The 27339-nt window shown below is 41.5% G+C and overlaps 1 protein-coding gene across 1 annotated transcript; it reads left to right on the top strand.

Moving 5' to 3' along the window:
- Nucleotides 1-5519: 5519 nt before the first annotated feature.
- GHSR (growth hormone secretagogue receptor) lies at nt 5520-22988 on the top strand. Its single transcript, XM_073673085.1, has 2 exons — nt 5520-6870; nt 22237-22988. The coding sequence occupies exons 1-2, from the start codon at nt 6060-6062 to the stop codon at nt 22539-22541; spliced, it is 1116 nt and encodes a 371-aa protein (XP_073529186.1). The 5' UTR covers nt 5520-6059; the 3' UTR covers nt 22542-22988.
- The last annotated feature ends 4351 nt before the right edge of the window (nt 22989-27339 follow it).

Raw genomic sequence — 27339 nt, 5'->3', positions numbered from 1 at the left:
TACTTACAGGAGAAATTGACCCGCACTCCAGATCAGTTTACGCACTGTAAAAAAATATTTTTTTAAAAAAGCACAGTGGACATAATTTCTATAAACCTTATCCAATTTTCTGGAATGGTAAGGTTCTGCATTTTTTGGGCAGCAAAAATAAGCAGTGTCAAAAACTGATCAAGGGAACTTAACCTTATAGGTATTGAGCGGTAGCATGAATTTCCATGGACATCCTGGATAGGAAGAATTGTTTCATAGTTTTAAGGTTGAGACAAGACACAAGTCCATCGCTTTCAACCTATAACCTAACGTGCCAAGAGAAAGAAAAAATCTAAGCAAAAATATGCTTCAAAAACTCATTATGGGAAAACAGCCTAAGGGTATGTGCCCACGATGCAGAAATGAAGTGGAAAATTTCCGCTTCATTTCTGCATGTCCTTGCCCGGAAAAATGCATGCGGAATTTGACATGCATTTTTTGCGCGTTTTGCACATGCGGAATTGCCTTGCGTTTTCTAGTGCATTGTAGATGGCAATTCCGCATGCGTAAACGCACAAAGAATGGACATGCTGCGGAATTTTCCGCACATCAAAAACGCTGCGGAAAATTCCGCAGCATGGGCATTGCAATTGCGGAATTACATAGGGGACCATGGGAGAAGGCTTACCATGCGTTTCCCAAGCATTTACGCTGCAAAAATTCCGCAGCAAAAACGCATCGTGGGCACACAGCCTTAGGGGAAAAAGTCTTTCCCATATTTGGCAATTAGACTCGTTTCCTGGATCAACGACCCATCATAGAATCTGTAAATTGTGAACTGTTTCTAGTGGTGGGGGTCCATTTGGTGGAGCCTAGTGTGATCCAAATTTTAGTTATTTCTTAGGATAGGTGATAAATGCTATTCTTAGGGAATACCCCTTTAATAACCAAATGACCTAAAGTGTTTTCAGTATGTCCATATGTGCAGATTTTTTCAAAGTTTTGGCCCTGGATTTCACTTTACTGCATTACAAAGCATTGTGTTATTGTGAAAACTGTAGTGAATCCAGAAAATAATTAGATGCTGACGATTTAAATTCCCCAGTATGTTCTGATTTTTGTGCACATTTTTTCTGTTACATGTAGATGGGATTTTTGCAAACCCATTTACTTGTACTCTAAATTGTTGTGGCTTTGTGAGTCAGATCCCCATAATCCAAGGAATCTTCTGTAACTGTCAACTTTCAGCCGTACAGTCACTCTCCCTCTGGAGAAATGAGGCTCCAAACAGTGGATGACTTTATTTATATATTGATGTGGATGGAGTGAGAAAGGAGGAACTTCTTGTATTTTACTATTGAAAGGTAACTGGTGAAATATCCAACATTGCATTGGAAGAAGGATTGATGGCATACATGCAAGCATAGATAGAAAACATACTTACAGTTATATGAAAAAGTTTGGGCACCCCTATTAATCTTAAGCTTAATGTTTTATAAAAATTGGTGTTTTTGCAACAGCTATTTCAGTTTAATATATGTAATAACTGTTGGACACAGTAATGTTTCTGCCTTGAAATGAGGTTTATTGTACTAACAGAAAATGTGCAATCTGCATTCAAACAAAATTTGACAGGTGCATAAGTATGGGCACCCTTATCATTTTCTTGTTTTAAATACTCCTACTTACTTTTTACTGACTTACTAAAGCACTTTTTTTGGTTTTGTAACCTCATTGAGCTTTGAACTTCAAAGCCAGGTGTATGCAATCATGAGAAAAGCTACTTAAAGTGGCCACTTGCAAGTTGTTCTCCTGTTTGAATCTCCTCTGAAGAGTGGCATCATGGGCTCCTAAAAACAACTGCAAATGATCTGAAAACAAAGATTATTCAACATAGTTGTTCAGGGGAAGGATACAAAAAGCTGTCTCAGAGATTTAACCTGTCAGTTTCCACTGTGCGGAACATAGTAAGGAAATGGAAGAACACAGGGACAGTTCTTGTTAAGGCCAGAAGTGGCAGGCCAAGAAAAACATCAGAAAGGCAGAGAAGAAGAATGGTGAGATCAGTCAAGGACAATCCTCAGACCACCTCCAGAGAGCTGCAGCATCAACTTGCTGCAGATGGTGTCACTGTGCATCGGTCAACTATACAACGCACTTTGCACAAGGAGAAGCTGTATGGGAGAGTGATGCGAAAGAAGTCGTTTCTGCAAGCACGCCACAAACAGTCGGCTGAGGTGTGTAAAAGCACATTTGGAGAAGCCAATTTCTTTTTGGAAGAAGGTCCTGTGGACTGATGAAACCAAGATTGAGTTGTTTGGTCATATAAAAAGGCGATATGCATGGCGGCAAAAAAACACAGCATTCCAAGAAAAACACTTGCTACCCACAGTAAAATTTGGTGGAGGTTCCATCATGCTTTGGGGCTGTGTGGCCAATGTCGGCACAGGGAATCTTGTTAAAGTTGAGGGACGCATGGATTCCACTCAGTATCAGCAGATTCTTGACAATAATGCTCAAGAATCAGTGATAAAGTTGAAGTTACGCAGGGGATGGATCTTTCAGCAAGACAATGATCCAAAACACCGCTCCAAATCTACTCAGGCATTCATGCAGAGGAACAATTACAATGTTCTGGAATGGCCATCCCAGTCCCCAGACCTGAATATCATTGAACATCTGTGGGATCATTTGAAGAGGGCTGTCCATGCTCGGCGACCATCAAACTTAACTGAACTGGAATTGTTTTGTAAAGAGGAATGGTCAAAAATACCTTCATCCAGGATCCAGGAAATCATTAAAAGCTACAGGAAGCGACTAGAGGCTGTTATTTTTGCAAAAGGAGGATCTACTAAATATTAATGTCACTTTTCTGGTGAGGTGCCCATACTTATGCACCTGTCAAATTTTGTTTGAATGCAGATTGCACATTTTCTGTTAGTACAATAAACTTCATTTCAATGCAGAAACATTACTGTGTCCAACAGTTATTACATATATCAAACTGAAATAGCTGTTACAAAAACACCAATTTTTATAAAACATTAAGCTTAAGATTAATAGGGGTGCTCAAACTTTTTCATATAACTGTATATCCTTTAGATGAAAAGGAACTCCTTGAGATCCTATTTAGCTAGCTTTCAGTAGACTAACCTGACACAAATTGGCTCGGTTTGCAAAATACACTACATGAACAAAAGTATGTGGACAACTCACCATCCCATTCCAAAACTGCGATCCTTGAGATTTAGTTGGATGACACTTTTGTGGCTATAAGAATATAAGGAGATGGAAATGCTGCACACGTTCCCCTTGAAGATGGGTGTATTATTGCAATGTGTTATGATGTTTGTATGTGTAATAATCTGTATAGTTAGTGATGAAGCTGTATTCTGCCCAGCAACAGGTAGTTAACAGGGACAGTTAGAGTTAACAGTTGGGACTAGCACAGAGTGGGTGGGGCTAAAGTGAAGGGACAGAGAGGGAGCTTCCTGTCAGGAGTTAGACAGGGCCTAGCTTGCAGCTAGAGCAGACCTCTGGTCTGATAAAGCATCAGAGACGCATTACGTGGGTGTCCCTAAAGATAGCGGAGACAGTGAGGACGGATAGCGTGATCCAGTGGAGAGACAAGAGAAAGCAACAAAAAGGAGGAGTGAGTGATTCCCCAGAGACGAGGTCTGGGGTAGGAAGCCCAGCAGAGTAAAATCTAGCATACAAGTCCAGGAGGTAACGGGACAGACCAGAGCAAGTAACGCAGGTTATAGAGAGTGCCCTGGGCGAGAGTTCCAAAGTGTCTGTGAGCAGAGAAGCTTAGTAACGGCCATAATGGCAAAGTAGCTCCACCAAGGGAAAAAGGATGCGGAACCGCGAGTTGAAGTGCAGGACTCTCACTTACTGACTGTAGTACTATTGTTGGGGATGAGCAAAGTTTCTGAAGTACTGTGCTAGGTAGTGGTGAAGCTATAGGACTGAGTGAGGCAGAAACGAGTCATTCTGGGAAGGACAGGAAGAATGTATATGAAGATGTTCCATGCACTAAGAGAAACGTTCATGAAGCTATGCACCCGCTATCTGTGTATATGATACCCACTAAGTTATTGTTCAGTAAAAGACCGTTTGTTCATAAGTTGTGGTTTTGCTCATTGAACTGTGGAACATCTGATCCTGGCAACCCAGCAACATCGGTCACATGCAGTTTACACAGGCATAGCGCCCTCACAGCACAAGTACACACCCAGCCAGGACCCCCATTTTCATATAACGTGGTGGGGTGCAAGACAAGTGTACCTCGAAAATGGCTACCGTCCTGTGCCACGTTACAACATCCACTCTTTTAAGAGATATTTCCACAACGGTTTGGACTGTGCCTTTAGTAATGTGTGTCCTTCAGCCATCAGAGTGATTTCTATGTCACGCCCTGATGTTGAACTTTAAGGCTATGTTCACAATGAGGTTTTTTTAGGTGTTAAAGTTATTCAAGAGAAAAAATGCTTCAGATAACCCTTTTTGTGGGTGGAGCTTTATGGAGGCGTTTTAAGTGTTTTTTTTTAATTTTCCTGAGCAGTTTTGTAGAGTTTTAGAAAATGTATTTTCCTGAAGGTATTTTTTTTTTTTTTTTTAGCCTGTTGATTTCACAGTGCCTAGCTTGGAGCACATTTCATCCATAACGGCATTCAATTTATTTTTCCAAACAGGTGTTATTCCAGATTTCTTCAGAAAAAAACCTCCTTACAAAACTGAACAAACTACAAGCTCAGCAAAATGAAGAAAAGTTGTTAACTCAAAATGCGTAAGCTTATGGATCCTTAATCTTTTTTATCACTTAGTTTTTAATTGCACAGCTACAGTTATGTTTTAACTTTTTTTTTATTGGTGCTGGAGCCTATTTCTCATGTGCCATCTCTCCCATTTCTGACATGGATACCAGCCTGGTGTGTTCCCACACCCTGACCAAATAAGGTCTACCAAGGTTCCTATGTGAATTCAAGTGGTTTTCACACTAAGGCAAGCGTCACACTACCATATAACAAGGCCCAGTGTTATGCGATAAAACTTCGCATAGCACTCGGCGCCGTGTTATTTTATGGGGCAGATCAGCGATTAATTTCTCATGCCGATAAGGTATGAGAGAACAATCGCAGTACGCGATTTGCAGCGAGAAGCTTCAACCAGACAGATCAGCTATGTTATTAGCTGTGGTTTATTTTTTTTCTGAACAGATTCAGCACTTTTTTATATGTCTCAGTGTAAAAGAAATTCCTTTTCTCTCTACAGTATACCAATGCATCAATATGCAGCCCCATAACTATATTCAGATTAGCTACATTGTGGTTCTAACATCCACTTTAGTCTTGTCTTTTTATATCCACACACCGAATATATAAAATAAATATAATAAATGCACGTGTATGTAATAGAATACATTTGTTCAGGAAAAAAAAGAAACCACAGCTAATAACATAGCTGATCTGTCTGGTTGAAGCTTCTTCTGCATCCTACACAGGCTGAGAGTTCCTAGAGCTCAGTAACCTGTAAGCAAGCGCACAGCATTGTAGTACATGGGAGGGAGAAGGGGCGTGCTGAGGATCCTGTCTGTGATCCCTTCTCCAGCTTCTTCATACAAGTCTAGCTGCTGGGATACAGAGAACTCTTCAATTACCCAGCAAAGGAAAGATGAGACTTGACCACAAAGAACTCCTCTCCTATTGCTCTCCAAGATTCTACGTTTCTGAGGAGAATTTACAGGACTAGAATGAAGAATGCCAAAGGAAATATGTTATGTGGACCAGAAGTTCAAAAGAACATCTATTTCCTTCAGTCTTTTTTGTTCAGAAGATCTACTTTAAAATGGAATTCAGACCTTAATTTTTTTCTTGGATGAAATCCACACTGCAGTCCTCAGAGCCTATTATTTGGAAGGGAGGAGGGGGGCACATAAGATCACTCTATAAAAAGGTGATGGGTTGTACACCAGCTTTTTCAACATTGCGCCTCTACATTGATATGGTCAATAGCTGAATTTCCTTAAAGATCAACATATAATTCTCAAGTGGAAATGAAGAAATGTCATATGTTTGTTTGGAAGCTTCATGGTGAGAACATCTCCCAACTTTATTTATGGCCAGGTGAGAACCATGTCCAGTGAAAGAAATTCAGACAATATAACTAAGGGTTACTACTATAATTCTACCTGGCCAGAAGACCCCATTTATCTTTTTCCAATCCCAGTCCTTACAGGAATAACCGTGGTTTGTGTTCTCCTGTTTATTATTGGGATATTTGGTAATATCATGACTATGCTAGTGGTTTCTAAGTACAAGGATATGAGGACTACAACTAACCTTTATCTCTCTAGCATGGCATTCTCAGACCTTCTCATCTTTCTCTGCATGCCACTTGACTTGTACAAGCTCTGGCAATATAGACCTTGGAATTTTGGAAGTCTTCTCTGCAAGCTGTTCCAATTCATCAGTGAAAGTTGCACTTACTCCACAATTCTGAATATTACAGCTCTAAGTGTGGAGAGATATTTTGCCATCTGTTTTCCTCTGAAAGCTAAGGTGGTCATCACCAAGGGCAGAGTGAAACTGGTCATATTTGTTCTTTGGGCAGTATCCTTTGTTAGTGCAGGACCTATCTTCGTCTTGGTTGGTGTTGAACATGAAAATGGGACCAATCCTCTAGAAACAAATGAATGTAAAGCTACAGAGTATGCAGTCAAGTCTGGGCTCCTCACCATCATGGTGTGGACATCAAGTGTCTTCTTCTTCTTGCCAGTCTTCTGCCTCACTGTTCTGTACAGCCTTATTGGAAGGAAATTGTGGAGAAGGAAGATGGACTCTCTAGGACCAAGTGTCTCGCACAGGGACAAGAATAACAAACAGACAGTCAAAATGCTAGGTAGGAAAGCCATTTGTGATATTTATGTATTGTGCTTTATAGCTTTTCATTATATTACAATTTAGACTGTGTGTCACTCTATGAGAAATCGTATGCTCACCTAAACCCTAAATATACAAATGGTAAAGCTGTGCACATTATTCACTGTGGGGACAAATTAGATTATATTGATTTTTAAGTCTTTTGAGAATTTTATGGTTTGTTGATATATTCTGCAATATCAGAACATTTATCAGTGTCCATAAAGTCATCTTTAGCTCACTTTTTATCTCTACTACCAGTGTCTAATAGTTCTATAACTGTCATCTAGTTCTCTCTCCATCATCTATTTATTTATCATACTCACTGATATAGCGCCATTAATTTACAGACATTATCACTGTCCCCATTGGGGCTCACAATCTAAATTCCCTATCAGTATGTTTTTGGAGTGGGAGGAGGAAGCTGGAGAACCCGGAGGAAACCCAAGCAAACACGGGGAGAACATATAAACTCCTTGCCGATGTTTTCTTTGGCATTTGAACCCAGGACCCCAGTGCTGCAGGGCTAACCACTGAGCCACCATGATATCTTTTTTTTTTTCTTTACATGTCTAGTATTCATAGCTTTTTTTTGTATTGTATTTGGTTGCTAATTGGCCTTTAATCATCTGTTGGCACAATGACAGAACGTCTTTACACATTTTTTTTGTGGTATTTAAACAGGCATGCAAATATTATCTGCATTTTAAATGGTATTTTATGATGTTTTTATATACATTTTGGTAATGTTTTTTAAAAGCAGTAAACCTAAAGCGCTCTGCATTTTGCAATAAACACCACAAAACACATAGAAAATCAAAACATTACATATGCAGATTTTTCAACGTTTTACTATGGATTTTTCTCAGGCCAACTTGTAAAGTAAGCTAAATTCTGTATGTAATACCAGCCAAAAGTAGCCATATAATTCATTCTATTGTCAAAATGACAAATCAACTACATCGCCAAAGTGATAGGGTTAAAAAAAAAATAATTGCTTTTCGAATGAAAATGTTTAGCTGTGGTTTCCATGGTGAGCAGTAATTGGGCCCCCCACCATTCAGCGAGCCTTCATCTTATTAATAGTTTGTGACGCCTCAAAGAAAATAATCTTTCCTTAGTACATTGATTATTATGACTATGCCAAGAATATAAGAATTGTTTTCTGCTTATAAATATGTGTTCGCATATATATTAAAAAACATTGGCGCTCCTATGGGAGAAATAGCTTAAATTGTGTTACAAGTGTTTACAACTGTGTAAACTTATTTTGTGTGTTTACAGAGATGGCGGAAAGCCAGTATAAAACTGAATGCTAATGAGAATACACAATTCATTGCTACTCTAAACAGAGCAAGCACAGGAAAGTCATACATGGGGTGATGCACTTCAGTAAGTTGGAAGCACACAGTTACACATTGCTTACTCACACTAGTCTGGAACCCCCAGATAACGTACTGCATAATGATCATTACCACTTTTATTAATGTATTATATTATGATCTGAATTCTGCATTTATCCTCACCTAATTCTGGGGATCACATGTAGCCCCTTTCATCTTAGTCTTCTTGCTTCTTGAATACAAAGCAAAAACAGCAGTGAACACCTACCGAGTGCATCGCAGTAGTATGGTCACATTAACCACATGCTTCCCTTTTAGTTATAAGACACATGGACTATTGTAACTTAATAAGACATTCCTACTGCACTATTTCATCAAGAAAATTCCCTGAGGATCCTCCTTGGCTATTTGCAAATATAAAAATATGCACAAACTGCTTATGTTATCATTGCCGCATTGCTTAAAGAGTAACCATCATTTTTTTTTTTTTTTTTTTTTTTTTATTAAATCAGTTGTACAAATAAGCAACTTTGTAATATATCTTATCAGAGAAATCTGCTTCTTTCTCCTTCTGGACTAAACGTTCATTCTCAAAATTCTCTATTCACAGGTACAAATCTGTCTTCAGTGAGTACAGACTTTCCCATTAGGATAGAAGATGACACTTGGTGCTTACAAAGTTCTATGGAGAAGTTTTCAGGAGCACTTGCAGCAGAATATCTATGTCTGCCTTTAGCTCCTCCTTCCCCTGTCAATTTTACACCAACTGTCATCTCGTATGCCGTTATTGAGGAAATCTGTCTTCACTGAGTACAGATTTCACCCATGAATTGAGAGTGAAAAATCAATCCAGGAGGTGAAAGAAGAAAATTTCTCTAAGATGTATTACAAGGTTACTTACTTTCATGTGTACTATTTGTGAAATAGAAATTAAAACGACGGTTACTATTCAGGAGCAGCGGTCTTGCCTTCACTCTATTAGTGGCCTCGGAGTGCTGCATATGTAAACTGCCACCAGCACCTGCTGCAAATGTGAATGACATCAAGACGCGTTATCGCTGAATATATCTAAGTTGCTATTTAGCAAATAGCATGGACTATAGTTATAAATTATATTTGAAGAATTCTCTAATTACAATATCTGCACTTGAAAACTTCTTTTCTCAGTAGTTTATCTTGACATGTCTGAAACAATCAGAGTTTTAAGGGCATTCTTGAACTTTTTTTTATTCAGACAGGTCTGTCACCAACATACTGTATACATTATTAAATAGATTTCTTAGACCTGATGTACTTACTTTGTATGTCCATATCAGAATAGCTGCATATTCCTTTTTTGAAAGTTTTCATGTTTGACATTAAATATTGATTTTTAAAATTATCATTTTTTAATATCACTATAAACCTGTGCATTTATATATAAATCAGCTATCCCTGAGATCTTCACTGACTTCAGTGATAACGGATTAAACAGGATTCATTATCCCTTTCTGATACCTTTGCTTCCCCTGGAGATAAGCAGCACATAGTGTCTGGTGGCCACTTATTTCCTGTTCTGTTAAAATTGCAGCACATTCAATGAACTGTTATTGTGTGTTATTTTTCTTTTATTGTACCATGAATGTTATTACTCTAAGGTCACAATCACACACAGCTGTAAATGAGCACAGAGGCCCAATGCTGAACTGTAGTTAATGGGATTTATAACACAGTGTCTAGCACACGCTGCTTTATAACACTGTAATAAGCCCTAGTAATTTCAATGGGGAAAACCATACCCACTAAAAACCATATTTTACATGTAATACCATACAGTTTTCCATAGTTCCAGAAAGTTTGCATACTTATAATTTATTTTTTTTAATACAAACTACAATTGCAATTACAGCAAAATATTCATAGTAAAAAATGCATTTATTTACTGCACGATTCCTGCAGCACCATTTCTGCTTCTGCGAATATATCCTGACAAACTACCTCATGATGCTATATGGCCAGCCATTAAATGGGGTAAATAAATTTAAAGGGAATCTGTCATCAGCTTTTTGCGATGCAATCTGAGGACAGCGTGAGGTAAGGGCTGAGACACTGATTTCAGGGATGTGTCGCTTATTAGGCCGTGTGCTGTTGTTTCCATACAATTAAGGCTTTATCACCAGGAGACTATCACTGCCCAGATTAGCTCCCTTGTGCCAAGTGGTCTGACCAGGCCCTCTCCACTGATAAGCAGCTTACTGTTTAATAGACAATGTACACAAAAAGCTGTGGTGTGGGCTTGATCAATTTCTGATTGTGTCACAACTGCTGCACCCAATAAACTAAAGGCCCCGTCACACTTAGCGACGCTGAAACGATCCCAACAACGATACGACCTGTCAGGGATCGTCGCTGCGTCGCTATGTGATCGCTGGTGAGCTGTCAAACAGGCAGGCTCACCAACGATCAGGGGAGCAGTGACATCGTGGAAAGAATCTTTCCACGATGTCCTGCTCCTGGTTACCAGCCTGCTGCTGAAGCAGGAGCAGGCTGGTAACAATGGTAAACATTGGGTTACTAGGGGCACACGCGCTTCTAGTAACCCGTTGTTTATCATGGTTACTACTCTGCTACAGTGAGCGGGAGGTTACTGCTCACTTTAGCAGGCCAGGCTCGTAACCATGATAAACAGCGGGTTACTAAGTGCGCGTGTGCCCCTAGTAACCCGATGTTTACCATAGTTACCAGCCTGATTGCTGCTCCCGCTGGTCACACACAGCGATGTGTGCTGACCAGCAGGAGAGCAACGACCAAAAAATGGTCCAGGACACTTTGCAGCGATCAGCGACCTCACAGCAGGGGCCTGATCGTTGCAAAGTGTCACACATAGCGACATCGCTGGTGAGGTTGCTGTTGCGTCACCAAAACCGTGACACAGCAGCGATCTCGCTATGTGAGACGGGGGCTTTAGTGATATATTGTTGCAATCAGGATCTCTTTTCCTACATCATATAGCCCTCAGATGAAGTAGCAAAAACCTTGTAAGGCTGTGTGCCCACGATGCATTTTTTTAAGCGTTTCCGCAGCGGCAATTCTGCTGCAGAAACACTTAAAAAACGCTTGGTAGAAGGTCTGCCATGTTCCCCAATGATAATCCGCATGTGCTGTGCACATGTTGCGGAAATTTCCGCTGCGGGTTATTGCGGAAAAAAACGCAGCAACTACCAATTATCTTGCGGAAGCGCTGCGTTTTCGCCGCCATTGACTTGCATTGGAACGCTTGGATTCTGCATCACTGGATCTGTACATGCGGAATCCATGCGTTTCAATGTGCGGATGGTACCCGGGTCTGGAGAAGAGGAGACTCTCCTCCGGACCCAGGTACCATAGAACCTGTAAAAAAAAAAAAAAAAAAAAAAAAAAGAATAAAGTAAAAAATAAACATTATACTTGCATGCGGAAATGCATGTGAAGAACGCTTCACTTGCGCATGTCCCTGGCAGGAAAACGCATGTACAATCTGCATGCGTTTTTTATGCCAGGGAGATGCAGAAACGCTCAGGAAAAAATCCGGAGCATTTCTGCATCGTGGGCACATCGCCTAAGGCTATGTGCCCACGATGCAGAAATGAAGCAGAAAATTTCTGCAGCATTTCTGCATCTCCCTGGCAGAAAAAACGCATGCAGATTGTGCATGCGTTTTTCCTGCAGAATACATGCGGATCCACATGCGGATTCACATGCGTTTCCGCATGTAGATTGACAAGCGCTTTCCAGGCGATAGCATCACTTGGAAAGTGCTTGACAACTAGGTCACACTATATAAATCCATGCAAACGGCATGGATTTATACAGTGTGAAACGTAAAAATTAAAACAAATAAAGCTATACTCACCCCCGAGGCCCCGGTGTGTGCAGCAGCGCTCGTTCCTGTCTGGTTCCCGGCTGCCGGCATATCGCGAGACAGAGCGGTGAAGGGTCTGCGGTCACATGACTGTGACGTCACCGCAGGTCCTCAAGCGATGCTGGCATTCAGAGAAAAGCCTTCGGAAAGGTGAGTATAAACTTTATTTGTTATTTTATTCTTTTTTTACAGGTACAATGGTACCCAGGTCTGGATGAGAGTCTCCTCTCCTCCAGAACTGGGTACCATCCGCACATAGAGACGCATAGAAGCCGCTTGTACAAATGTACAGTCGCGGTTTCTATGCGTTTCAATGCAAGTCAATGGGGGGGAGTTCCGCTGCGCTTCCGCAAAATTAAATGACATGCTGCGGATTTTTGTACGCAGCATAGCGGAAAAATCCGCAGCATGTGCATAGAACATGCGGAATCCCCTTGGGGACCATGGGGAGCGGATTACCTAGCGTTTCACAAGCGTTTCCGCTGCGGAAATTCCGCAGCATAAACGCTTGAAAAACGCTACGTGGGCACACAGCCTAACAGATTCCTTTTAAAGGGAAGCTATTATTATGGGCATACAGATTATAGACTGCTGAAGAAAGTCAACCCTGTATGTCTCATATAAGATGTCTTGTTGTGGATAAATAATCTTTTATCATTTTATATAAATGATCTCTTGCAGGCTATGGGGAGGACGATGCCTGGATGATAACTCTGCCTCCAGTGATTTTTTTACATGAAGAGGACATTACCAGTATGATATTTACTGACTGCTCTCTGCTCTCCTGATCTCACTGCAGAGCTGTGTGTGATTATACCTGACACATCTGCAGGTTCCTCTCAGCTTCCAGCTCACAGGCACACAGTTGCAATATTGTTACAATACAGCAGAGCCTTGAAAAATGTGTTTGCAAGAAGACAAAGTTACTTTCTCCTTTTCTGTGTTAATTACTTGTCTCACACTGGTAACTCCTCCTTCATGTAAAATAAGCTCTAGAGGCAGAGTTATCTTCCAGGCAACATCCGCCCCATAGCCTGGAAGAGGTCATTGATATATAAGAAAAATGTGGATTTCTCTGGAATAAGACATCGGATCGCAGATATCAAGGTATCCTTTTATTCAGCTTCCTATGACCTACATGCCTATATAGGCTACTTAGGAGGGTTGATCCTACTGACAGATCCCCTTTAAAGGGGCTCTGAAAATCTATAAGTTAGGCCTACTGCACACCAGTATCTTTTCGATTGATAACAATCAGATTATGAATATCATGTTAATACATTTCAAAAGATATACTATATGCACACTATCATAGCAAGATACAGTTAAAAAAATATGAGATACATTTTTAAGTCAGTTTTGCTGTAGTTGCCTTCCTATCATTTACACCAAATTTTTCAAAGTGTTCCATAATGTTTGATACATTTGCTGTATCTTTGAGTACGACATTTCTGGCTACAAATGATTTTCCACTTTTTACACCATCCATTTACTCAAGTGAGTTTGCAACTTTTTTTGCAGCTTTATAGTCGCAATTCATAAGTCTGTCCTAAACCTAAGGCCAGTCACACAATGAGGACATGACTAGCTACTTGTGCATCTGTGAGTGCATGTCCGTGTAGAGGGGGGTACAGGAACTGTTTGCGGTTTGCAGACACACTGGTCGTTCAGTGGATCAGACTAGTGTGCGCCTCAATTTTTGTGTGGAAAATCACTGGTGATCATTGGTGCATAGATCACTATAGGTTCAGTGTGCTGCCCATTGCGCACACCAAAAACATGGCTGTTTGAACGAGGCCTTAGTTTCACAGCTAACCACACTCAGAATACACCCAAAAAAAATAATATATATATATATATATATATATATATATATATATATATATATATATATATATATATATATATATATATATATAATTACAGTACAGACCAAAAGTTTGGACACACCTTCTCATTTAAAGATTTTTCTTAATTTTCATGACTTTGAAAATTGTACATTCACACTGAAGGCATCAAAACTATGAATTAACACATGGGGAATTATATACTTAACAAAAAAGTGTGAAACAACTGAAAATATGTCTTATATTCTAGGTTCTTCAAAGTAGCCACCTTTTGCTTTGATGACTGCTTTGCACACTCTTGGCATTCTCTTGATGAGCTTCAAGAGGTAGTCACTGGAAATGATCTTCCAACAATCTTGAAGGAGTTCCCAGAGATGCTTAGCACTTGTTGGCCCTTTTGCCTTCACTCTGCGGTCCAGCTCACCCCAAACCATCTCGATTGGGTTCAGGTCTGGTGACTGTGGAGGCCAGGTCATCTGGCGTAGCACCCCATCACTCTCCTTCTTGGTCAAATAGCCCTTACACAGCCTGGAGGTGTGTTCGGGGTCATTGTCCTGTTGAAAAATAAATGATGGTCCAACTAAACGCAAACTGGATGGAATAGCATGCCGCTGCAAGATGCTGTGGTAGCCATGCTGGTTCAGTATGACTTCAATTTTGAATAAATCCCCAACAGTGTCACCAGCAAAGCACCCCCACACCATCACACCTCCTCCTCCATGCTTCACGATGGGAACCAGGCATGTAGAGTCCATCCGTTCACCTTTTCTGCGTCGCACAAAGACACGGTGGTTGGAACCAAAGATCTCAAATTGGGGATTTATTCAAAATTGAAGGCATACTGAACCAGCATGGCTACCACAGCATCTTGCAGCGGCATGCTATTCCATCCGGTTTGCGTTTAGTTGGACCATCATTTATTTTTCAACAGGACAATGACCCCAACACACCTCCAGGCTGTGTAAGGGCTATTTGACCAAGGAGGAAAGTGATGGGGTGCTACGCTAGATGACCTGGCCTCCACAGTCACCAGACCTGAACCCAATCGAGATGGTTTGGGGTGAGCTGGACCGCAGAGTGAAGGCAAGAGGGCCAACAAGTGCTAAGCATCTCTGGGAACTCCTTCAAGATTGTTGGAAGACCATTTCCGGTGACTACCTCTTGAAGCTCATCAAGAGAATGCCAAGAGTGTGCAAAGCAGTCATCAAAGCAAAAGGTGGCTACTTTGAAGAACCTAGAATATAAGACATATTTTCAGTTGTTTCACACTTTTTTGTTAAGTATATAATTCCACATGTGTTAATTCATAGTTTTGATGCCTTCAGTGTGAATGTACAATTTTCATAGTCAAGAAAATACAGAAAAATCTTTAAATGAGAAGGTGTGTCCAAACTTTTGGTCTGTACTGCATATATATATATATATATATATATATATATATATATATTACTGCTCAAAAAAATAAAGGGAACACTCAAATAACACATCCTAGATCTGAATGAATGAAATATTCTCATTGAATAGTTTGTTCTGTACAAAGTTGAATGTGCTGACAACAAAATCACACAAAAATCATCAATGGAAATCAAATTTATTAACCAATGGAGGCCTGGATTTGGAGTCACCCCCAAAATTAAAGTGGAAAAACACACTACAGGCTGATCCAACTTTGATGTAGTGTCCTTAAAACAAGTCAAAATGAGGCTCAGTATTGTGTGTGGCCTCCACGTGCCTGTATGACCTCCCTACAACGCCTGGGCATGCTCCTGATGAAGTTGCGGATGGTCTCCTGTAGGATCTCCTCCCAGACCTGGAATAAACCATCCGCCAACTCCTGGACAGTCTGTGGTGCAACGTGACGTTGGTGGATGGAGCGAGACATGATGTCCCAGATTTGCTCAATCGGATTCAGGTCTTGGGAACGGGCGGGCCAGTCCATAGCTTCAATGACTCCATCTTGCAGGAACTGCTTACACACTCCAGCCACATGAGGTCTTGGATTGACCTGCATTAGGAGGAACCCAGGGCCAACCGCACCAGCATATGGTCTCACAAGGGGTCTGGGGATCTCATCTCGGTACCTAATGGCAGTCAGGCTACCTCTGGCGAGCACATGGAGGGCTGTGCAGCCCTCCATAGAAATGCCACCCCACACCATTACTGACCCACTGCCAAAAAGGTCATGCTGAAGGATGTTGCAGGCAGCAGATCGCTCTCCACGGCGTCTCCAGACTCTGTCACGTCTGCCACATGTGCTCAGTGTGAACCTGCTTTCATCTGTGAAGAGCACAGGGCGCCAGTGGCGACTTTGCCAATCCTGGTGTTCTGTGGCATTTCTTTGGAGGGCCGCACAGCCCTCCATGTGCTCGCCAGAGGTAGCCTGACTGCCATTAGGTACCGAGATGAGATCCTCAGACCCTTTGTGAGACCGTATGCTGGTGCGGTTGGCCCTGGGTGCCTCCTAATGCAGGACATTATAAATTTAGATAAAGAGATATAGATATACACGTATGTTTTATATATCCTTTATTTACCTTCATATTATTTTACATTGTGCACCAAAAACAAATACCAGTGCAATGGAGTAAACACCCAAAATACAATTTTATTAGATAAATGTATCTGGACAGCTACAGACAACCTTTAAAACAGCCAGGATAAGGTAATGTGCACTAACTGGCATTCAAGATATACTGTAACTATGTCAAAATCAGTGCTAAGACACAATGGTGGTTGTGTAATACTCTCTATTAAGCCATACCACAACCATTAATCATCTATTAAAATTGGTCCAAATCCATTATCTATAAGCATGTTTAATTCTCAACAATCACTAACAATGCGCTAATCCCTACCGAACGCCATATGTCTTACTTTTGGTCTGATTCACAAAGCAAACTCATCCATTCTAATGAATAGATTCACAAAAAATGGACAGCACATGGATTCCATTTTATTACACTCATTTGCGGTCTGTTTTAATCATAGACACGTGAACATGCCTTTAGTGATCAGGCCAAATTTTTCAAATCTGACCACTGTCAATTTATGTGCTAATAAGGCCGGGTTCACATGTTCTGATTTTTCCGCTAGCGGAAATACTCGGACCGGAGATATCTGTGTCCGTATGTCCATGTGTGGCAACTGTGTGCCGCATTAGGAGCACACGTACCAGCACCTGGGAATCAGTGTACAGTTAGAGATGTTCCCAAGCACCGGGTTCTGAACGCTGCCCTCATCATTGTCCCTTGCTCTTGCTGTGATCAGCATGAGCAAGGGACAATGTTGGGAGTAGTAGTAGTTGGCTCCCACAATTTCCATGTGTAAAAATTAGAATAAAATAATTAAATCCTTATACTCACCTGTCCGGAGATGTCCCCCACTGTAATCCTCTGTCTGCTGACACTGAGGAGCCAGGGAGAATGAGCCGCAGGGCCCTGCACTAAGCGGAGCTCATTGAGTGACAGGACACCGCTCCTGAGATCAGCGCAGCTCCGGGGCCCGCTCGCTGGAGCGGCTCATTCTCCCCGGGTCCTCGACGTTAGCGGTCAGCGGATTATAGGTGAGTATAATGATTTTATTATTTTATTTTTATTTTTACACATGGACACTGTGGGAGCAGACTACTACTGCCAACATTGTCCCTTGCTTGGGCTCATCACAGCGCGAGCAAGGGACAATGATAAGGGCAGTGTTCAGCACCCGGGACTTGGAACACGCTAACTGTACTGCTGATTCCCAGGCGCCGATACGTGTCACACTGATGACACACGGATGTGTGTGTTCAGCGTGGGACATTTTGCGGACCGTGCAGCATGTAAAAAACAGACATGTCTTAGATGTGGAGCACACGGACACACAGTCCATGGAAACATTCCGACATGTGCGCAGACACATTTATGTTAATGGTAAATTAAGGTAGAAATATTTTGAGCTATTTATAAAAATATCAGAAATGTGACAAAAATTTCTAAAAATTAGCAAATTTCAAACTTTGCATGATTATCCCTTTAATCCAGACAGTCATACCACATACACTGTGTTCCAAATTATTATGCAAATAATATTTTCTCAGATTTTCCCAAATTACCTATATGAATTGCAGTCATTATAATTTTCCAGTCAAATAACTATTAGAGTACAATTGAAACGTTTTTGTACAAACTGCCTATAACAGTATATTTTTAAAAAAATAAAAAACTCAAACTGCACTCAAAATGCATGTTCCAAATTATTATGCACAGCAGAGTTTTCAACCTTTTCATTTTAATAAAGAACAAAAAAATTGTCATTTTTGAAATTATAAGCATTAGCAGGTTATTACAAACTGAAATCAAACAGTTTTCAACTCAAAACTTTATTCTAGGTGATGTTACATTTGCACATAGGACCGCTTGTTCGAAAGGAGCTTCTGAACTCTCTCGTCCATTGAATTTGTCAGGTTTTGGATGGTTTCTGCTTCAATTGTTTGGCATGAGGACAGAATACCCTCCCAGAGCTGTTGCTTAGATGTGAACTGCCTCCCGCCAACATAGACACTCCTTTTGATGATGCTCCAGAGGTTCTCAATGGGGTTGAGGTCAGGGGAGCATGGGGGCCACACCATAAGTTTGTCCCCTTTTATGCCCATAGCAGCCAGAGATGCAGATGTGTTATGTGCAACATGAGACTGGGCATTATCATACATGAAATGATCTCGATGGTCCAGATGGATGGAGTGGAGGATGGCTGGTTAATGGACACCCCATGCAAACACGGCTACGGCGCTAACAATGAGGAGGTGGAGCAATGTTTTGGGCTGGAATCATGGTGAGAGAGATTGTCGGCCCTTTTAGGATCCCTGAAGGGGTAAAGATGAACTCCATAATGTATGTTGAGTTTCTCAAACAGCACTTCCTGCCATGGTTCAAGAAGAAGAACCGTGCATTCCGCAGCAAGATCATTTTCATGCATGATAATGCCCCATCTCATGCTGCACATAACACATCTGCATCTCTGGCTGCTATGGGCATAAAAGGGGACAAACTTATGGTGTGGCACCCATGCTCCCCTGACCTCAACCCCATTGAGAACCTCTGGAGCATCATCAAAAGCAGTGTCTATGATGGCGGGAGGCAGTTCACATCTAAGCAACAGCTCTGGGAGGGTATTCTGTCCTCATGCAAAACAATTGAAGCAGAAACCATCCAACCTGACAAATTCAATGGACTAGAGAGTTCAGAAGCTCCTTTCGAACAAGCGGTCCTATGTGCCAATGTAACATCACCTAGAATAAAGTTTTGAGTTGAAAACTGTTTGATTTCAGTTTGTAATAACCAGCTAATGCTTATAATTTCAAAAATGACAATTTTTTTGTTCTTTATTAAAATGAAAAGGTTGAAAACTCTGCTGTGCATAATAATTTGGAACATGCATTTTGAGTGCAGATTGAGTTTTTTATTTTTTTTTAAATATACTGTTATCATAGGCAGTTTGTACAAAAACCTTTCAATTGTACTCTAATAGTTATTTGACTGGAAAATTACAATGACTGCAATTCATATAGGTAATTTGGGAAAATCTGAGAAAATATTATTGGCATAATAATTTGTAACACAGTGTAAAGTAGTTAATAAGTAACATTTACTTCATGTCTGCTTTGCATCATCACCATCTGTAAAATTTTCTTTTATTTTGTTAGGATGTTAGAAGCTTTAAAATTGCAGGAGTAATTTTTCATTTTTTCAAGGAAATTTACAAAACTTATTTTTTTGGGACCAATTTAGTTTGAAGTGACTTTGGTTGACCTTTACATTGGAAAACCCCCAAAAGTGATACCATTTTAAAAACAGCTCCCCGAAACATATTCTGAACTGCTGCCAGTTAGTTTATTAACTCTTCAGGTGCTTGTCACAAATTAATGCACAGTGGTATGGCAGGAAAGGAAAATTGTTATTTTTACCTCCTAAATGTTGCTATAATCGGAACAAGAAAACAAGACCTTGGACCACCGAGCAACAGTCCAGGTCTTTTTCTCCTTGGCCCAGGTAAGACACTCCTGGTGTTGTCTATTGGTCAAGAGTGGCTTGACACAAGTGACGTGCCCCCTGGGCCGTGGGGTACTCGGTGCCGGGCCGGTCGTTGCTAGGGGAGATGTCACAGTGGCGGTGACCCGGTCGGTGACCCAGGGTGGTCATTCAAAAGGGGATTATTTACAGGGGAATTTAATAAAGGTTTTATGTACAGTTTTTATGTACAGTTTATGTACAGTGGAGCCGCCGCTGCGGAGCAGGTCCTCTGGAGCTGATGTTAGTGCAGCAAAACTGGTGTGGCTATCCACAGGCAGAGCTTAGCTCAATGGCAGTGTAGATGTAGTAGGTGATGCTGGGCGTTGTAGTGCAGGGGTGATGACGCAGACAATAATCACAGAGATGGTGGGGTACATTCCTCAGGGTCTTTACTCACGGTTGTTGCAGTCCAAGTTACAGGTACCGGTGTAACTTCCCTCGTCGTGCTGCGCTTACTCAGGGAGGGGTTTGGTCCACCCCCAGATATCTCCGGAGTACTTAGCGGGACCCCCTTCTGTTTGTTCTTTCTCTGGCCGTTTCCCTGCACCTCATACCAAGTGTCCCAATCCGGTACCTGCGGGCCTTATCGGGCGACGTCTGTTCCGTCCCCTGGGTCCTCTATAGCTACCTTCTTGGTGAGACTGATATGGACTGTTGGCTGCAGGACTTGAAATACTGCAGCCTCCGGTTTCTAGTTGAGACCTAGAGTACTCTGCTAGTTGAGGGACCGGTCCCCTTTGTGTGGCCTGACTCCTCCACCTCCCGGTAGATTCGGGTGTACGGGTGGCCTCCAGCACTGTCCGTACCCTTGGGGTCCCTTCCTCTTTCCTGGAGCCCTTCCTGCTACTCTCTCCTTCTCCTTCAGCCTTGGGCCTCTTCGCAGGCCCTCTGCCTGAGCAGAGCTCCTACAGAGCCCCTGCTCCCAACTCCTCCTCAGACTGAACTCTCGGACTCCTCAGTTCCGACCAAGAAAGATGGCTTCTCTATTTATACCTTCTTTCATGTGCTCCCCTAAGCTACTTCCTCCAACCACACCCACTACATAGCACCTCCCCTCAGCTAGGGACCTGGGACTGTGCTCTCCCTTAGGAGCAATCTCGCCCTACCCCCACTGCGGGTATGTGTTGGATGCAGGTGTTGGGGTCCTGAGCTGTACTCCTTCCTTACCTGAGAGTGAGATACCACACCTCTGGGTGAGATGCAGTACCTCTGTGGCGACCGAACCCTCAGGGGCGCACACAAGGAATGCGACACTTGTAGCCCATGTCCTGGATACGTCTGTGTGTGGTGGCTCTTGAAGCAATGACTCCAGCAGCAGTCCACCCCTTGTGAATCTCCCCCAAATATTTGAATGGCCTTTTCTTAACAATCCTTTCAAGGTTGCGGTTATCCCGGTTGCTTGTGCACCTTTTTCAACCACACTTTTTCCTTCCACTCAACTTTCCATTAATATGCTTGGATACAGCACTATGTGAACAGCCAGCTTCTTTAGCAATGACCTTTTGTGGCTTATCTTCCTTGTGGAGTGTATCAATGACTGCCTTCTGGACATCTGCCAAGTCAGCAGTCTTCCTCATGATTGTGGAGCCTACTGCAACAGACTAAGGGACCTTTTTAAACGCTTAGTAAGCCTTTGCAGGTATTTTTTGTTAAGTATTTTAATTTACTGAAATAATGACTTTCGTGTTTTCATTGGCTGTAAGCCGTAACCATCAACATTAACAGAAATAAACACTTGAAATAGATCACTCTGTTTGTAATGAGTAGATATAATATGAGTTTCACTTTTTGTATTGAAGAACTGAAATAAATTAACTTTTTGATGATAATCTAATTAAGTGAGAAGCACTTGCACATGCAAAGGTTCTGGTTCTGTAGATCTAGTGCTGCTGTTTGGTTGCGGGTTGTACTTTCTCCTGGAAACAAAGCTTCTGTGGAGAGTACTTCTGTAATACGGCATACGATAGGCTTCCGTATAAAAGTAGAGAGGCATAGAGGTGTACAGTATAGCCGGTAGCAGTCTATGGGAGCCATACAACACGGATCCATAGTAGAACCTCCATGTGCATGGGCCATTAGCAGTTATAGCAAGAACCATTTTAAAAAGAACAAAGGCAGATAAAGGTGGGAATTCTCTTCCACATATAGACTGACATACTGAATATTATGGGCTTGGATTCTAATTGACTAATCAACCTTGTATTTAATGCCTTTCTGTCTCTTTTTCAGCGGTCGTGGTGTTTGCCTTCATCCTGTGCTGGCTACCATTCCATGTGGCACGCTACCTGTTCTCCAAATCCTTTGAAGCAGGATCCTGGGAAATAGCTCTGATCAGCCAGTATTGTAACTTGGTATCTTTTGTGCTTTTTTACCTCAGCGCTGCCATTAACCCTATTTTGTACAACATCATGTCAAAAAAATATCGTGCAGCTGCCTGCAGACTATTCCAACTAAAGAAAGTCTGCAGAAAAGCACCTTACGCAATGAATGATGAAAGTTCACCTGCCTGGACAGAGTCCTACGTGAGCTCATGACAGGAGACATCTGTACAAGGTCCTGCCTTCTGCCTGACAACACTGAAGCCATACTATTCCAGAAACACCTTGTAGGATCCATAAATTGTGCAGTGTTTAATCGTAACACACAATAGTATCTCAGGATTAAAGCGCTGTCTATGTGTGATGGAAAGACCGGCCAGTGCTTTGCACCGGTGAAAACTTTAATATCCATTCCTATTTTTAGAGTTATATTTTCCTCAGTAAAAGCGATATATTTTGTATTGGTTTCTTGGAAAGGGTGCTCAAGGCAAAAAGGTTCTCATGTGGGGCTTTCATACGTTCATACTGTATTTATTAAGCTATAACCTATATGTCTGAAGAGCTGCCATGACCTGTCAGCTTTCTGTAATACATTTTACTGTTTCATGCACTCCCTATGCTTGGTGTCCAAAGAATAATGGTCCTCAGTACAGTATAACGTTTTATGTCATGTGATAATAGTGAGGACAATAAAATCTTAAGAAAAAACTGCGATTGTGGTTGTCAAATGTTATTCTGTCTCCATAATCAGATCTGTATGAGTTTTTGAATTCTTGTGGCACATGAGTATTAGACACTAATACACCTATTAGATGATAAGTGACTTGCTTATTAAAGATGCCCATCAAGTGCTACCAAATACATGCAAAGTAGAGAAAAACTCAGGCCACAAAAATAAACTCAAGGGGGCCAATTCATCAAAGCTTATATTCCACAAAAGTAGTGTAAAAGCTTTGAAAAGTCACAAATTATTTTCACAATGTGGAATTGCACCAACATTTTGCCACTGTTGCAATTTTCAAACCAGTCTGAATCGGTTTCACCGTTATGGGCACAGCTGGCGAGGAGCAAGGGCAGAGCGTGGTCATGCCCGACTGGCCAATTTATCAAAACGGTCATAATTTTGCACAGAAATGCTACTCCACTGGAGTAGCATTTCTGGCACAGTGCACAGGGGGGCAGGTCACTCAGAAGAGGCGCCAAATTCATTAATCTTAATGAATTTGTTGCTGGGATCGGATGGGAAGGAGCGCTACTTGGCTTATAGAATGCAGATTCCATTTGAATAGATTGCGGGCTCCATTAGCAGAGTCCCTGTGGTGCAGGAACAGCAGAAACCCCCACAAGTCACCCCATATTGTAAACTTCACTGCTTAAGTATTTCATCTGGAAGTGTAGTGAGTATTTTGAACCTACATGTGCCTGACAGAATTTTAGAACACTGGAACATGGAAACATTACATTTCAGTGGTAAAAAAGTATTTTTTTTAATTTGCTGCAAATTTGTCAGTTACACAAGGGTTAATACGTGAAACTGGACTCCGAATTTTATTGCACAATTTAATGCAGTGATGCCCCGTGTCGTCAGAAACTACTGTTAGGACACACGTCAGGGCCGAGAAGGCAGATACGTTATTTGGCTTTTAGAGAACAGATTTTGTTAAAATAGTTTGCGCGCAACATTGCAAACCCCTATGGTGTGTAGGGCGGCAGTGTTCACACCGTGCAGTAACTGAGGCAGTGACCCAAGCAAGTCCAACATAAACAGCTTTATTCAGCAACTCACGGGTAAACAGAAAAGTCCTCTGGTTCGCAGCCAGGTTACATGAGTCCTTAAACAACGGTGGCCGTGGGCAACGACCGCGGCGGGCAACTCAGAGCCTGACGGGTGCAGAGCCTTCCCAGGCAGGGGTTCAGCTACTCACAGGTCCGCTGAGCTTTCCTGCTATGTTTCTAGCAGGTCCTTACACTGAAAACAACACTACTCCTTAATACAGGGTTTTTAAAGGACCTGTGGCAAGAGCCACTGGAAAACCCGGGTTGGAGGGAGGAGGCCGCCCCACTGCCTTCCTGTAGCCTCCACCAAGAAACGAAGGCCCTGCCGGGTTTTACTAATCTGCCTTAGCCAGATAGCCTGACCAGGTCAATGCTCACCTTCATTCCTGCATTGCAGCCGCAGGTGAGTTTGTGACTGCAATGCACTCCAATGGGTTTAATAGGTCTGTGTACACATTCTGGGGGATATACAGTACAGACCAAAAGTTTGGACACACCTTCTCATTTAAAGATTTTTCTGTATTTTCATGACTATGAAAATTGTACATTCACACTGAAGGCATCAAAACTATGAATTAACCACTTCGCACCAGAGCCTGTTTTTGCCTTAGTGACCGGGCCAATTTTTTCAATTCTGACCACAGTCACTTTATGAAGTAATTACTCTGGAACGCTTCAACGGATCCCCCTGATTCTGAGAATGTTTTTTCGTGACATATTGTACTTCATGATAGTGGTAAAATTTCTTTGATATCACTTGCGTTTATTTGTGAAAAAAACAGAAATTTGGTGAAAATTTTGCAATTTTCAAACTTTGAATTTTCATGCCCTTAAATCAGAGAGATATGTCACACAAAATAGTTAATAAATAACATTTCCCACACGTCTACTTTACATCAGCACAATTTTGGAACCAAAATTTTTTTTTGTTAGGGAGCTATAAGGGTTAAAAGTTGACCAGCGATTTCTCATTTTTCCAACAAAATTTACAAAAACATTTTTTTAGGGACCATATCATATTTGAAGTCACTTTGAGGGGTCTTTATGACAGAAAATACCCAAAAGTGACACCATTCTAAAAACTGCACCCCTGAAGGTGCTCAAAACCACATTCAAGAACTTTATTAACCCTTCAGGTGCTTCACAGGAATTTTTGGAATGTGGAAGAAAAAAATTAACATTTAACTTTTTTCACAAAAATGTTACTTTTAGACCCAATTTTTTTATTTTCACAGGGGTAATAGGAAAAAATGGACCCCAAAATTTTTTGTGCAATTTCTCTTGAGCGCTCTGATACCCCATATGTGAGGGAAAACCACTGTTTGGGCGCACAGCAGGGCTCGGAAGGGAAGGAGCGCCATTAGACTTTTTGAATGTAAAATTTGTCTGAATAATTAGCAGACGCCATGTTGCATTTGGGGAGCCCCTGATGTGCCTAAACAGTGGAAACCCCCCACAAGTGACACCATTTTGGAAACTAGACCCCTTAGGGAACTTATCTAGATGTGTGGTGAGCACCTTGCACCCCCAGCTGCTTCACAGAAGTTTATAATATTGAGCCATAAAAATAAAATTTTCACATTTTTCCCACAAAAAATGTTTTTCATTCCCTAATTTTGCATTATCATAAGGGTAACAGGATAAATTGCACCATGAAATTTGTTGTACAATTTCTCCTGAGTACGCTGATACCCCATATGTGGGGGAAAACCACTGCTTTGGTGTACGGCAGGGTTCGGAAGAGAAAGGAGTGCTATGTTGGCTGGGATAGGCAGCAGACACCATGTCACATTTGAAGAGTTGCTGACATGCCGAAACAGCAGAAACCTCCACAAGTGACCCCATTTTGTAAACTACACCTCTCAAGGAATTCATCTAGGGAAGTAGTGAGTATTTTTTAATTTTTAAATTTATACCATTGGGCAGTGAAAAAAGCATAATTATATTTTTACCACAAAAAAATGTTTTACCCCCAGATTTTACATTTTCACACAGGGCAATGGGTAAAAATGGTGCCGAAATGTGTCACACAATTTCTTCTAAAAGTGGCAATACCCCATATGAGGCTGTATCGTACCACTCAGCCATACGGCGAGATCTGGGGGGGGACGGAGCGCTATTTGACAATTGGAGAACAAATTATTGTAGAATAGGCATTTGGATTTGGGAGTACAAAATTTTCTGAATTTCTTTTGGGGGGCAAGGGCCATTTTGCTTTTCCAGAGCCTTTCTGCTACCAGTAACTTGGAAGTCCCTTATATTTTTAACAGATGACGGACCTGAGTGGGGACTAGCTTTTTTTGAGGACTGAGTTGAAGCTTTTATTGGGAACATTTTACGTAACATTTATCCGGCGCTCTAGGCTGAGCACTTACATCGGGATTTCCATCTAAATTTCTAAGTGATGTAATTCAAATGAAACCCCTGCGGGATCCATTCACTGTAATGAGGCAGCAGAGTTACTCTGGACTCCGTCTGGCCTCTGTTTAGTGGTGTCCTTTTTTTCAGAAGTGCACAAAACTGTGGCCAACCGCACTTTTATGCACGCCTAAAACAAATGACACCGTGGGATCACAGGCCAGACGGCATCCACAGTGGCCTATATCTGCCTCATTACAGGGAATCTTCCGTCATGGGTTCTGGCTGAATCACGTATTTCAGAAATTTACACGGAAACTCTGGTGTAAGTGCTCAGCGCAGAGCGCAGGATAAATGTGAGCAGAGCCTTACTGCGATCTTTGGGAGACATAATAAACAAATCAGTAGCAGGTGAAGAATTGGTTTTATTTATTTTTTTACGCCGTTCCTAGTGTGATATAACTGATTAGATTACTTTATTCTTCGGGTCGGTGCGATTACAGAGATACCAGATTTACATCAGGTTTTTATGACAGACAGCTGTCACACACTAAGAGACGCTTTTTTTTTGCAAAATCTAGTTTTTGCATCGCCATATTTTGAGAGCTATAATTTTTCCATATTTCGGCCGACAGAGTCATGTGATGGCTTGTTTTTTGCGGGAAGAGTTGACATTTTTATTGGTACCATTTTTGGGTACGGGACATTTTTTGATCGCTTTCTATTCCGTTTTTTGGGAGGTAAAATTAAAAAAAACAACAATTCAGGAATTGTTTTTTGAGGGGTTTTTTTATGCCGTTCTGCGTGTGGTAAAAGTGATCAGGCAGCGTTATTCTTCGGGTCAGTACGTTTACAGCGATACTACACTTACTGTATATTT

Source organism: Phyllobates terribilis, unplaced genomic scaffold (genome assembly GCF_046119375.1).
Source record: "Phyllobates terribilis strain yellow unplaced genomic scaffold, ASM4611937v1 Scaffold_3__8_contigs__length_932513732, whole genome shotgun sequence".
NCBI lineage: Eukaryota > Metazoa > Chordata > Amphibia > Anura > Dendrobatidae > Phyllobates > Phyllobates terribilis.
Note: the sequence above shows the minus strand (reverse complement) of the source record. Positions and strands in the feature narration are given on the sequence as shown.

Bases quoted from the DNA above. Each gene is read 5' to 3' on its own strand.
- GHSR (XM_073673085.1), top strand. From the start codon at position 6,060: ATGGTGAGAACATCTCCCAACTTTATTTATGGCCAGGTGAGAACCATG. The intron at 6,871-22,236 runs GTAGGAAAGCCA...TCTCTTTTTCAG, and splicing joins ACAGACAGTCAAAATGCTAG to CGGTCGTGGTGTTTGCCTTC.